This window comes from Entelurus aequoreus, linkage group LG16 (assembly GCF_033978785.1).
Source record: "Entelurus aequoreus isolate RoL-2023_Sb linkage group LG16, RoL_Eaeq_v1.1, whole genome shotgun sequence".
NCBI lineage: Eukaryota > Metazoa > Chordata > Actinopteri > Syngnathiformes > Syngnathidae > Entelurus > Entelurus aequoreus.
The window spans coordinates 29981646-29995462 of NC_084746.1; the positions used below are offsets into that span (position 1 = coordinate 29981646).

The following is a 13817-nucleotide window of genomic DNA, read 5'->3' on the forward strand; positions in this document are numbered from 1 at the left end:
TATCAATTGTCCGCCTTATTGTGTGGTAAAGTAAAACAGACTATTCAGAAAAAATCAACAACATACAGCTCCTTTCCACATAGTGTATCAAAACTACATTTCCCAGAATCCCCTGACACGTGACGTCAAGGGAAATGCGCAGTAGAATAATTGTGTGTTTAGCTTGTCTGTGGCTGCAGTCGATTTGAATAATGTCGTGTCCTGTAATGCATTCAGGTAGGATGATCTTAAACTTATCAATCATAATGTGTAAAAAGGTGAAGCGTGACTTCATCTCCATTTTAAGAGAATAAACAAACAGCTAAACTATGTTGCTGTGTTTCTGGGTCTTACACTGAAGCTCGATAAACAATGTAAGAATTTAAAGTACCGTCCACCTGACCCATTTGTTATTTCACAGTTCCGACTTATTTGGGAGTTTCTTTAAAAGTCAGCAGGCAAGTCTTCGGTGTAATTTTAGAGGAGAAAATGGTGACGCCTACGGTTAAATATCACAAGAGTCACCTCGACTAAGCCGGTCCAGTCAGTGCAGTGCTACCATAGACATCTTATAAGTAGACGCAGCATCGAGCGCTACTGCCTACTGGCGCTGACGAGACGCGGGGCCGCCATCTTGGAGTGGTGATCCGCTCCAATCAGTGCAATTCATTTGGCAGGAGCAATGAACTGTCAGCGCATTTAATTCATCTTACCTCACTGAATACCACTGGTTTTCACGCGGTTTTTTCATCATACGTGTAGCTATGATAAAGTACACATGTTTTGGCGTGTTAAATTATTCATAGTTTGCTTAACATCCATCCATCCATCCATTTTCTACCGCTTATTCCCTTCGGGGTCGCGGGGGGCGCTGGAGCCTATCTCAGACCAGACGTTCGAGATCAAAATCCCAGAGAAGGGGGAAAAAACGGTCAGCTATTTTTAAATTGAAGAAACAATATGATTAGGTTATAAATACATGCATATATCCTACATAAACAATGTATGAATACATTACATATCTATATTAGGGACCTATAGACTGTATCTCTGTTGCTACAGCAGCAGAGAGTTTATTCTGTCTGGACACTTTGTATTGATATTTTGTATTACATTCTTCCCTTAAATGATCATGTTTACAGTGATTGTTTTATATGTATTTTTTATGTATGTCGCTTTGGATAAAAGTGTCTGCCAAATACTTAAATATAAACATATATAAACACCTGAAAGTCTTTATATCAGCTAAAACCACCAATCTGTTTCACTGGATTCAGAATAAAACCAAATTCTGTCTTACAATCTTTATCTTCATAATTTATTTCAACTTTATGTTATTCAAGTATGACATTTTAAAATGTAATTAATTTCATTGACAAGCAATTCTAATATGGTCATACTCTTGTTTGCTAGCGGCTACGATTTCAGTACTATTGAAGATCTTTGCTCCTTCTCAACTCTGTGGTAATATTATTTTCACAAAATACAACCAATAGTGCGTTAATGTTAAATCTTACTTGTGAAAAGTAATCCCCCGATTCCTATTTTCAACAGTCCGCTCATTTGAGCAGGAAAACGCTGAACACCAGCCCGACATCTTTGTTTTCTACCTGTCAACTGTCGGTTTAGGCTGCTCGCCGGCTCCTCATCACCACTTCAAGATGGCGGCCAAATTTCTCGTGTCACAGCAGCCAATGCTGCGTCTACTTATAAGATGTCTATGAGTGCAACGGCTAACCTTTTTCTTCTCTGGACCGGAAATGAGAAGATTGTGCGCCGCCACCACCTTCTGGTAAAAAGGAGTATTACGGCCACTTGCTTCACTGCAAGACTTTTTTTTTTTTTTTTTTTTTTTTTACACATTTTGCTCTTGTGTGAGGGAGGCTTTTCTAAATTCCGACAAATTATTTAGACGTGTTAAATATTAGGAACTTAGCATTTGTATTAAATAATTTTGAAAATGGCTTACATTTCCTCAACTCATGCTCATCGTGACCAAAACCATATGGGCAAAAATCACACTTTTTTTTTTTTTGTCATATCTATACTATTCATCCTAATACAGGGGTCGGCAACCCAAAATGTTGAAAGAGCCATATTGGACCACAAATACAAAAAAGTAATCGGTCTGGAGCCGCAAAAAAATTAAAAGACTTATATAAGTGTTATAATGATGGCAACACATGATGTAAGTGTCTATATTAGCTATATTAGCCTACTATCAAAATTACTTTAAAAGTATTATATAAGTGTTATAATGAAGACAACACATGATGTAAGTAGCTAATTAGTTGTATTAGCCTAGTATCAAAATGACTACGTGTCGCAGGCTGACGCAAATATTCATTGACAGAAATGTTGAAATATAACATTTATTCTACACATTTTTACAACATTGGAAAACATGTGTAAAACTTTTCAGAAGTTGAGATAACTCCTGGAAATGACTGTCTTAGAATGGCCAAAGGTATAGATGTGTGTGTCCAAGTTAAAGGAAACATTTTCTTCTAATGGATTTATTACAATCTTTGCAAGCTGGGTAAAGTTTGCTGTGGTCTGGAACAACATGGCTCACAAACAACTATCAGAAATGCAGCCAATATTACATATGTATGTGTCATGAGACATGCAAATATAAATTAAATACACAGAGGGCATAAGTAAAGGAAATTAAATTAGCTCAAACATACATACAATCAGGGCATAATGATGCAATATGTACATACAGCTAGCCTAAATAGCATGTTAGCATCGATTAGCTTGCAGTCATGCAGTGACCAAATATGCCTGATTAGCACTCCAACAAGTCAATAACATCAACAAAGCTCACTTTTGTGCATTCACACACAGTATAAAACGTTTGGTGGACAAAATGTGACAAAGAAGGAGTGGCATAAAACACTTCTTTCTGTGACAGTGTCGGAGAAAGTTATACTTGTTGACAAACTGGTCAGTCACAGTCCACCCAACGGTGGGTTCAAGGGCCGCTGAAATTAGTAGGACAAAACGGCGCTCGCCAAATACTCTCATCAGTGAAGCATAAATACAAACATATTAAACAGTTGGCTTTGTAACAATTAGGAAGGTTTGTGTCATGTTTGCCCTCCTACAGAAACCATATTACAACAAAAAACAGATCTTTTTTTTCCATTTCCATGCATTTGTAAAAAAGCTCCATGAAGGCACCAGGGCACAACTAAAGAGCCGGATGTGGCTCTAGAGCCACGGGTTGCTGACCCCCGTCCTAATATGTTTCGTTATTCCACACCTTTATTTTTTGTAGCTGTGATTGAGGCCTTTAATGACAATTTAGCTGTAGTGGTGTATGTTAATCCTTATAATGAACTATCCTATTGTGATTTGTATTTAGTGGAGATGAACCCAGCCATCCTGCCTCTCGACTGGCTAATGGGTACCTGGCAGTCTGATGAACCAGGAGAGGGATGCTTTCCCACCATCAAACCCTTCCGCTACTCAGAGATGCTTGATTTCAGCCATGTTGGACAGCCAGTCATCAATTTCATGTAGGTAAATATATGCATGTAAATATTCATCTTTACAAAAATCTAAGAAAAATGACCAACTGTTATAGCATTGTGTTAGCAGCTGACTCCTTCCTCTCTGGCAGGTTCAATGCCTTCCATGCAGACTCCAAAAAGCCACTGCACAGAGAGTGTGGCTTCATAAGAATGCAGCCGGGGACCAACAAAGTGGCTTTTATTGTGGCACAGAACTCAGGTACTGACTAATCAACTTTTGATTTCATCATTTCATCATCATCATTTCTTTTTATTCCTTTCATGAAAATGCATATATACAAGCCATATACAGTTGACACTTTCATTGTTTTTTGTTTCTTATACATTTCCATGATCAGAAAGGAGCAGATGGAAGAATACTATTGTTATATTTATCTGCCCCCTTTTTAACACAAATTATTTTAGATGACTTTATCACTGTTCCCTCCACCAACACCCGAACTCTAAAATACTTAAAATTTTCGTTTAAGCATTTTCAAAATGACACGTCCAATTAAAATCAAAAATCAGTTTGATATAATTCCAGTTGTCTCTTTTTGTAACTCTTTTTAAATTCAAAGATATTCTTGCAACTTTTTAAGTCTTTGTCTAGAGAATTCCATGCTTTCACACCAGCAACAGACAAGCACATTTGCTTCAAATTTGTTCGCACTCTTGGATGTTTAAAATCATACGGCCTTCTGTGGTTCTCATCTTCAGACGTGAACACAAATAACTTTTGTAAGTCCTTCGGAAGAACTTTATTTCTAGCTTTGAACATCACTAATAGAGTATGCAATTCTACAATGTCTTTTAGTTTTAACAATCCTGACCCAATGAAGAGTGGATTTGTGTGGTCTCTATATCCTACTGTAAAAATGATACAAATTGCTCTTTTCTGTGAAAGAAATAAAGGCATTATGTTGCAGTGATATGTATTTCCCCATATTTCTGCACAATAATTGAAATAAGGTAGAATAATTGAGCAATATAACATTCTCATTGTGTTGTATGGGAAACTGTATTTAACCTTGTTCAAAATCAATAAGCTTTTAGATACCTTATTTTTCACATGCAATATATGAGCTTTCCATGTCAACTTTTCATCTAAGATGACCCCAAGAAATCTGATTTCAGACACCTTCTCAATTTTCACATTGTTTATGGATAAACTAACTTCTATCTTTCTTTTATTACTGAATACCATAAATGTAGTCTTTTCCAAGTTTAAAGAGAATTTATTTACATCAACCACAATTTTAGTTTAACCATTTCCTCTTCAATATTATCGGCTAAGATTTTCAAGTCATCTCCTGAACAATATAAATTTGTATCGTCTGCGAATAATACGTACTGTAAAATTTTCGAAACCTCACAAATATCATTTATGTATAAAATAAAAAGTTTGGGTCCTAAAATCGAACCTTGTGGAATTCCACATTCAATATTCCTACATTCTGACCTATAATCATCGATCTCAACATATTGCTGTCGTTGTTGTAAATAGCTGGCTTACCAGTCCAGTGCAACTCCTCTAACTCCATAAGTATATCATTTAGAAATGAGAATTTGATGATCTATAGTGTCAAATGCCTTCTTTAAATCAATCTATTATTTAATGATATCAGAACACTTAGTGTAAGGATAATTAAATGATGCACCATAGTGCAACCATGTTCCAAGGTATAGACAAGTTGCTGGGTCTAACAATAGATCACAAACAAACGCAAATATGTTTAGAAACTATTGCAATGATATATGAATTAGTTTAAATGCATTACATACAATGTATACATACTGTTTTTAGACACCAAACTTGTCCAATCATGTCGTTATGGTGCTTGATAGGCCACTGGGAACATACTGTAAAAAGCCTTCCCCAAACTTTTGTTGGTTAATTAAGAGATCTGCCCCAATATTGATCCATATTGTGAACATTTGTGTAAACATATAGAAAACTTACATAACCCTAAACCAGTGAAGTTGGCATGTTGTGTAATTTGTAAATAAAAACAGAATACAATGATTTGCAAATCCTTTTCAATTTATATTCAATTGAATAGACTGCAAAGACAAGATGTTTAATGTTCGAACTGAGAAACTACTTTTTTTTTTTGCAAATAATTATTAACTTAGAATTCTATGGAAGCAACACATTGCAAAAAAGTTGGCACAGCGGAATTTTTACCACTGTGTTACATGGCCTTTTCTTTTAACAACACTCAGTAAACGTTTGGGAACTAAGGAGACCCATTTTTGAAGCTTTTCAGGTGGAATTATTTCCCATTCTTGCTTGATGTACAGCTTAAGTTGTTCAACAGTCCGGGGTCTCCATTGTGGTATTTTAGGCTTCATAATGCACCACACATTTTCAATAGGAGACAGGTCTGGACTACAAGCAGGTCAGTCTAGTACCCGCACTCTTTAACTACGAAGCCACGCTGTTGTAACACGTGGCTTGGCATTTTCTTGATGAAATAAGCAGGGGCGTTCATGATAACGTTGCTTGGATATCCGACAACATATGTTGCTCCAAAACCTGGATGTACCTTTCAGCATCAATGGCGCCTTCACAGATGTGTAAGTTACCCATGCCTTGGCCACTAATGCATCCCCATACCATCACAGATGCTGGCTTTTGAACTTTACGCCTATAACAATCCGGATGGTTCTTTTCCTCTTTGCTCTGGAGGACACGACGTCCACATTTTCCAAAAACAGTTTGAAATGTGGACTCCTCAGAGCACAGAACACTTTTCCACTTTGCATCAGTCCATCTTAGATGAGCTCGGGCCCAGCGAAGCCAGCGGCGTTTCTGGGTGTTGTTGATAAATGGCTTTCACTTTATAGTAGAGTTTTTACTTGCACTTACAGATGTAGCGACCAACTGTAGTTACTGACAGTGGTTTTCTGAAGTGTTCCTGAGCCCTTGTGGTGACCTACTCAGTGGCCTAGTGGTTAGAGTGTCCGCCCTGAGATCGGTAGGTTGTGAGTTCAAACCCCGGCCGGGTCATACCAAAGACTATAAAAATGGGACCCATTGCCTCCCTGCTTGGCACTCAGCATCAAGGGTTGGAATTGGGGGTTAAATCACCAAAAATGATTCCCGGGCGCGGCTACGCTGCTGCCCACTGCTCCCCTCACCTCCCAGGGGGTGATCAAGGGGATGGGTCAAATGCAGAGGACAAATTTCACCACACCTAGTGTGTGTGTGACAATCATTGGTACTTTAACTTTAACTTAATATCCTTTTTGATGCAGTACTGCCTGAGGGATCGAAGGTCCGTAATATCATCGCTTGGGTGGAGTGATTTCTCCAGATTCTCTGAACCTTTTGATGATATTACGGACCGTAAATGGTGAAATCCCTAAATTCCTTGCAATTGCAATTGAGAAATGTTGTTCTTAAAGTGTTCGACAATTTTCTCACGCATTTGTTCACAAAGTGGTGACCCTCGCCCCATCCTTGTTGGTGAATGACTGAGCATTTCATGGAAGCTGCTTTTATACCCAATCATGGCACCCACCTGTTCCCAATTAGCCTGTTCACCTGTGTGATGTTCCAAATAAGTGTTTGATGAGCATTACTCAACTTTCTCAGTCTTTTTTGCCACTTGTGCTAGCTTTTTTGAAACATGTTGCTGGCATCAAATTCCAAATGAGCTAATATTTGCAAAAAATAAAGTTTTTCAGTTTGAACGTTAAGTATCTTGTCTTTGCAGTCTATTCAATTGAATATGGGTTGAAAATGATTTGCAAATCATTGTATTCTGTTTTTATTTACCATTTACACAATGTGCCAACTTCACTGGTTTTGGGTTTTGTACATCCTGCATAAGGTGACTCAAATGTACAATGTTTTTTGTCAATACAGGTCTGGTAGAGATTGAAGAGGGTGAGCTGACAGGCCAGCAGCTGAACCTGCGTAGCCACTCTGTCGCCAGAATCTCTTTCGCCAAGGAGCCGCATGTACAGGAGGTATTTTGTCTCAAATTGGACTCGTCTGCGTGGCGGACACACAAAAAATCTCATCGTTTCTTTCAGATTTCAAGAGTGTTTCAGCTCAAGTCAGACGGGAGACTAGAACAGAGAGTTTCCATGGCAACAGACAACCAGCCACTGATTGAACACTTGCACATCACGTACGCCCGGGTGTCTTGAGGCAAAATGGAATGGCGGTCAGCTCATTGACGCATTACAATAGACACCCATGACTCTTGTTGCTAAATAGGGATCAGATTACAACGAAAAATTTCTTAATTTTTACTCGTTTTGTCATAATAATCTTTAAACTGCTCAGTGTGATTGGAGATTTATGTGCATGCTTACTGTAAAGCTCAGAAGCCACTGATGAATTTGTTAAATTCCATTTAAATGTCTAATGTAAAGCAGCGCTGTAATTTTGTTGGTGTATATGTTTCAATAAATGTATGTTTTTTAAAAATGACATGGTAGACTTCTGTAAGCAAATTAGATCTGATCCATCAAAACATCTGATTTAACATATTTTTGTATTAATTCCACCACCTCCAACAATTGGCTTAATTTGTTCAACACAATATACTATATACATATATATGGCTGGGTAGCGCTTATACAGCAGCAGCCAGCCTCCGTAGCGCCCACTCCCTCCCCTCTGTTGCAAGTTTTGTTGATTCTATGTAACTGGTCTATGTGTGCTATGGCTATGAGTTTTTTTCCCTCTTGGCCTCAGTCAGGACCCCCTCCCTGGAGTCCAGCCTTTGACTGAATATTTTTTTACTCTCCCCCTACCCAATATTTACTTGTTTCTCGCCTTTTTTTTGTAAGGGGCATCGGAAGTTGGCAGACCCGTCAGCCATCCTTTTTCTGTGTCCCTGTAATGTTTGTCTGATCTTCAATGGGGTTGTGCTGAAAATGTCATTTCCCCTCTGGGATTAATAAACTACTTCTGAATCTGAATAAATGTGTATATAGAAATATCAATACTTATATATATGTATATATATATACACACATTTTATATATACATACACACACACATATATATATATATATATATATATATATATGTATATATATATATATATATATATATATATATACATATATTAACACACATATGTATATATATATATATACATACACACACACATACATATAATAATCTAATTTCCATTAGTTTAATATGAGGTTTTAATGAGATCATTCCAAAAATATTTGTGATTTATTGCAGAAAATAACATTCACACACAAATTAACACAGTTAAAAAGAGCACACACCAAAAAGAAGCATATCACACAAACATTCTGAAGAGATTCTCTTGTGGCTGTTTTTAATATACTGCAATGGTCTAATTGTTGAAAAAATTTAATCATAAATAATCTATTTACAGATTTAAAAGTGAAGAAAAACACTATTATATTACACACACACAAATCCTCTTGCTTTGGCACCCAAAAAACGGGGCCCTGAAAGACCCACCCAGCATTTCTTGGTGACATTTTGATGTATTAAAGCCAAGCAGTATAGAATATCACAGCATGCTGAGGTGTAAAGCCCTCAGTGAAATACTTATTTTCCACCACAGGACTTCATCAATAAACATTTGCAAGTAGTAATGTACAAAAAAACACTTGTTCCATCACCTTACAACTTGTCAGCTCCTGCAGCGACTACCCTTTGGATAAAGTCATGCGACAGGAGCCAAATGATGCTGGCGACACATTTGTCGACAGCCACTCAGCAAAAAGTCAGATATCACCCGGGCCGGATCTCTTATATTATTGGCATGTGGTGTCAAAACGATAACAATTCCAGGAGGCGATGCATGAGTCACTGGTCCTTCATGATGTAAACGTACATCATGGTCAGGAAGTAGCGCAGAGACTCCAGGGCTGAGGAGAGCCAATGGTGTTCTGAGCTGAGGTGCTTCTTCACCACACATTTTGTCATGTCTTCCTGCAGCAGACACGTAAACACACAATTAGGATTTGGGACAGTTCAACATGTACTTCCAAGAGACTGTAATGTATTCCCAAATAACAAATTCAAATGGTGAAAAAAAGTCCACCACAATTTATGATTACTTAATCATAAGTTGCCAGAGCTGACCTAAAAAAAGAAACATGTTTTCTGGTTGCATATATCTTATTGTCATATTAATGGTCCAACTGCCATTTTTGTTCTTGGAATAAATGAACTTTACAACTGAAAAATCAGGTTTTGATGTTGAATTTTGGAAAAATTCATAAGTAAATTTAACTTTAACTTTACACATACAAACTGTAGCACACAAAAAAGCACATTTAATAAAAAAAAACGTTATTATGGTTTTACCTTTACTTATAAATGAAGTCCATGCGCCGCTCCTTCTGAACAAAAGCATCGATAACTTGTTTATAGAAGTCTTCCTTAGGTTGAATATAATTATGATTCATTCTTTATTTTATAAATTGTTCAGTTTCAGATCATTCTTTTTCAGATTTAAATCTTTATTTATTTATTTTTTAGACTCAAACTTGTGGCCTAAATTTAACGTGGGGTAAGTTAAAAAATTAAAATAAATAACTTATTCAAATATAATTACCAGAGTGAATCATAATAGTACTAAAAATGTGTGCACTTATTTGTATTTTGAATACGCTGTATTTTTAAAAATTTAACATTAAACTACATTTTGAAAGATTATTTTTTTTCCAAGTACAAAAATTCTGGCCTTCATTCAGCTCCACGCCTAACTACAACAAATAGTGCTGATGCATAAAAAAGTCAAACGTACGCCAAGGGCCTTAAAATGTTGCCACGCCGCATTGCAGCAGTAAGAAAGAGCAAAGAAGACACAAGACAACAAGAACCAGTCACCCAGCCTCCTCGTCTCTTCAGCCAATGAGCGAGGTACTTGCGGACGAACTGGCCCAGACTGTCAATGATGACGTGAACTGTGGTTGCGTGGCCCTGTCTGACACATTCCACCGCCAGGGCTCCGGCCACTGCGTACATGGAGACCACTTTGCCCCACGTTATACCTGCAGCAGCAACACAGACATCAAAGGTGTCACATATGTGTCACTTACTGTAGGTAACCAAATCTTTAAAACATCTTTCAGAGTGATGCCAACTACAAAGTTTAACAAAAAAGACACAAAAAACATTTAAAAAAAACATGGTACAAAAATGTTCATTAATTAACCCTTGTGTGGTGTTCGGGTCTGTGGGACCCGTTTTCGATTTTTATTAAAAGAAAAATTATACAATTAATTAATTTTTCAAACTGAGACTCACTGGCTTTGGCTCATTTTCTGTGAAGAACATATTTTAGAAAACATATTTAATGAACACACACCATACACATTTCTATTACATATAAGATGTTCGGGTCTAATAGAAGTGTGGAAATTGATTTTCTGTGTACCACACACGCGCACACGCACACACACACACACAGCAGGTCTAGACAGGGGGAGGACAGAGTGTAGGTACACAGAACTTCAGAGGGTCAAATGTGCGAGAAAATGAGAGCAGACAGCGTTGACAAACAATGTTGCAACCTTGAGTGGGAACCGCAGGTGCAGAAACACAAAAGAAGAATCCCTGTGGGATGCAGAAACTGGCAGAGAAATGTCCATGCAGCGTTCATATTGTTGTTACTCAGCCAGTGTTTGTGGGTCTTAGACTTAGACTTACTTTTTAATGTCAATCAAATTTGAACTTTACAGTACAGATAAGAACGATATTTCGTTACATAAGCTCATGGTAGTGCAGGATAAAAAAGCAATAAGGTGCAGATATAAATAAATACATTACTGTACAGATAAATATATTGCACTTTTGCATATGCATCCACGTTTATGGATGTATGTTATATTGTCTTTATATTCCAGGCAGTTAATCAATTTTTGGGGGGAATTGAGGGGATTATTATGATGCGTTCAAGAGTCTTACGGCCTGAGGGAAGAAGCTGTTACAGAACCTGGAGGTTCTGCTAAGGAGGCTGTGGAACCTCTTTCTACAGTCCAGCAGTAAAAACAGTCCTTGGTGGGGGTGGGGGGAGTCTCTGCAGATTTTCTGAGCCCTGGTCAGGCAGCGGCTTTTTGCGATCTCCTGGATAGGAAGAAGAGGAGTCCTGATGATCTTCTCCGCCGTCCTCACCATTCTCTGGAGAGACTTCCAGTCTGAGGCACTGCAGGCTCCAGTCCAGACAGAGATGCAGTTGGTCAGTACTCTATAGTGCCTCTGTAGTATTTGCTGAGAATGGGGGGAGGAAGCTGTGCTCTTTTCATCCCACGCAAAAAGTGCATGCGCTGCTGCTAATCATTGAGACAACAAAACATATAGAATATAATACAATATATTCAAATTTCAGTTCACAATTCTATCCATGCAGCCATGATAGACCCAGTGGGATTAATGGCATTGACCTCCTTCAAGGCTTGCATCATCAGGTCCGACGGAGTCTATAAACAGGAGAAGCTGAGCCCGAGGCGAGCTTAAATGAGATAAGTGTCCGTGGAAGCTGTCAGAGCTTGTCATGTCCTCCTCCCTTTACGGGGAAGCCGACCAAAAATAGAGAGGAGATTGTCAAGGATAACTGGAGGAGAAGCATGGCGGAAAGGAGATAAATAGAGCAGCCAAGTAATGTGTCAATGAGGGAAAACCAAAGGGGCATTAGTGAGAGGACATGTGTATGTATGTATGTGTGTGTGCATTCTTCATTTTTGTTTCAATAAAATTGACTCAAGACCCCAATATTTGTAATTTTATTGTCAGAATGTCATCCAGGAACGTTTTTAAACATTTTACTTAAAGCATGTCATTGAGTTGCACAAAATTGGGTAACAGTTTCCTTTTAAAGTTATTTTAGGCTGTAGTTTGGAGTGAATTTTGCCAGCGAGCACACCGGTCGGAGTATTCTCTTTAATGTTTCTACTGACGTATGCATTGATCTGATCACTGACCGTATAGCGATTACGGTAAAAAAGCTTATACAGTCAAAATAAATTGTGGTTAATGTGATCCTTTTTTGTGATTAATCACATGAGTATATATATATATATATATATATATATATATATATATATATATATATATATATATATATATATATATATATATATATATATATATATATATATATATACACATACACACACACACACACACACACACACACACACACACACACACACACACACACATACATACATACACACACACAGTACAGGCCAAAAGTTTGGACACCTTCTCATTTCAATGCGTTTTCTTTGTTTTCATGACTATTTACATTGTAGATTGTCACTGAAGGCATCAAAACTATGACACCTGTGAAGCTCATCGAGCAAAGCTCGATGAGCGAGTGTGCAAAGCAGTAATCAGAGCAAAGGGTGGCTATTTTGAAGAAACTAGAATCTAAAACATGTTTTCAGTTATTTAACCTTTTTTTGTTAAGTACATAACTCCACATGTGTTCATTCATAGTTTCGATGCCTTCAGTGACAATCTACAATGTAAATAGTCATGAAAATTAATTTTTGGTGATTTAACCCCCAATTCCAACCCTTGATACTGAGTGCCAAGCAGGGAAGAATGCTGGTATGAGCTTTTAAACATAACCCGTTAACTGCTGCCAATCAAATGGTGAATAAGATACTCTTTGGGGTTCATATGTTTGTAAATCTGACTGTGATGAAGTCAGTGCCTCACCAGCCATGAACCTCACCGTATATATATATACATACATACACAAACACACAGTATATATATATATATATATATATATATATATATATATATATATATATATATATATATATATATATATATATATATATATATATATAAATAAATAAATAAATATATATATATATATATATATATATATATATATATATATATATATATATATATATTTTGGCTCGGACAGGCCAAGCGGTGTGCGGCTTCAGCGGTCGCGGAGGCAAAAACTCGGACATGGGAGGAGTTCGGCGAGGCCATGGAAAATGACTTCCGGACGGCTTCGAAGCGATTCTGGACCACCATCCGCCACCTCAGGAAGGGGAAGCAGTGCACTGTCAACACCGTGTATGGTGCGGATGGTGTTCTGCTGACTTCGACTGCGGATGTTGTGGATCGGTGGAGGGAATACTTCGAAGACCTCCTCAATCCCACCGACACGTCTTCCTATGAGGAAGCAGTGCCTGGGGAATCTGTGGTGGGCTCTCCTATTTCAGGGGCTGAGGTTGCTGAGGTAGTTAAAAAGCTCCTCGGTGGCAAGGCCCCGGGGGTGGATGAGATCCGCCCGGAGTTCCTTAAGGCTCTGGATGCTGTGGGGCTGTCTTGGT

The 13817-nt window shown here is 37.9% G+C and overlaps 2 protein-coding genes across 4 annotated transcripts in view; one reads left to right on the forward strand and one right to left on the reverse strand.

Annotated features, from left to right (window-relative positions):
- The first annotated feature begins 43 nt into the window (after positions 1–43).
- thap4 (THAP domain containing 4) lies at positions 44–7944 on the forward strand. Its single transcript, XM_062022586.1, has 5 exons — positions 44–216; positions 3350–3503; positions 3608–3717; positions 7372–7475; positions 7542–7944. The coding sequence occupies exons 1-5, from the start codon at positions 192–194 to the stop codon at positions 7656–7658; spliced, it is 510 nt and encodes a 169-aa protein (XP_061878570.1). The 5' UTR covers positions 44–191; the 3' UTR covers positions 7659–7944.
- A 728-nt stretch (positions 7945–8672) lies between these two features.
- The window catches only part of LOC133630822 (bcl-2-related ovarian killer protein homolog B-like), a 19639-nt gene continuing 14494 nt past the window's right edge, over positions 8673–13817 (reverse strand). For all 3 annotated transcript variants that reach the window (XM_062022589.1, XM_062022588.1, XM_062022587.1), the window contains 2 exons: positions 10342–10505; positions 8673–9438 (listed from right to left, as the gene is read on the reverse strand). In XM_062022589.1, the coding sequence (XP_061878573.1) occupies positions 9313–9438; positions 10342–10505 (290 nt within the window). In that variant the 3' untranslated portion in view covers positions 8673–9312. The remainder of the gene's footprint in view (positions 9439–10341; positions 10506–13817) is intronic.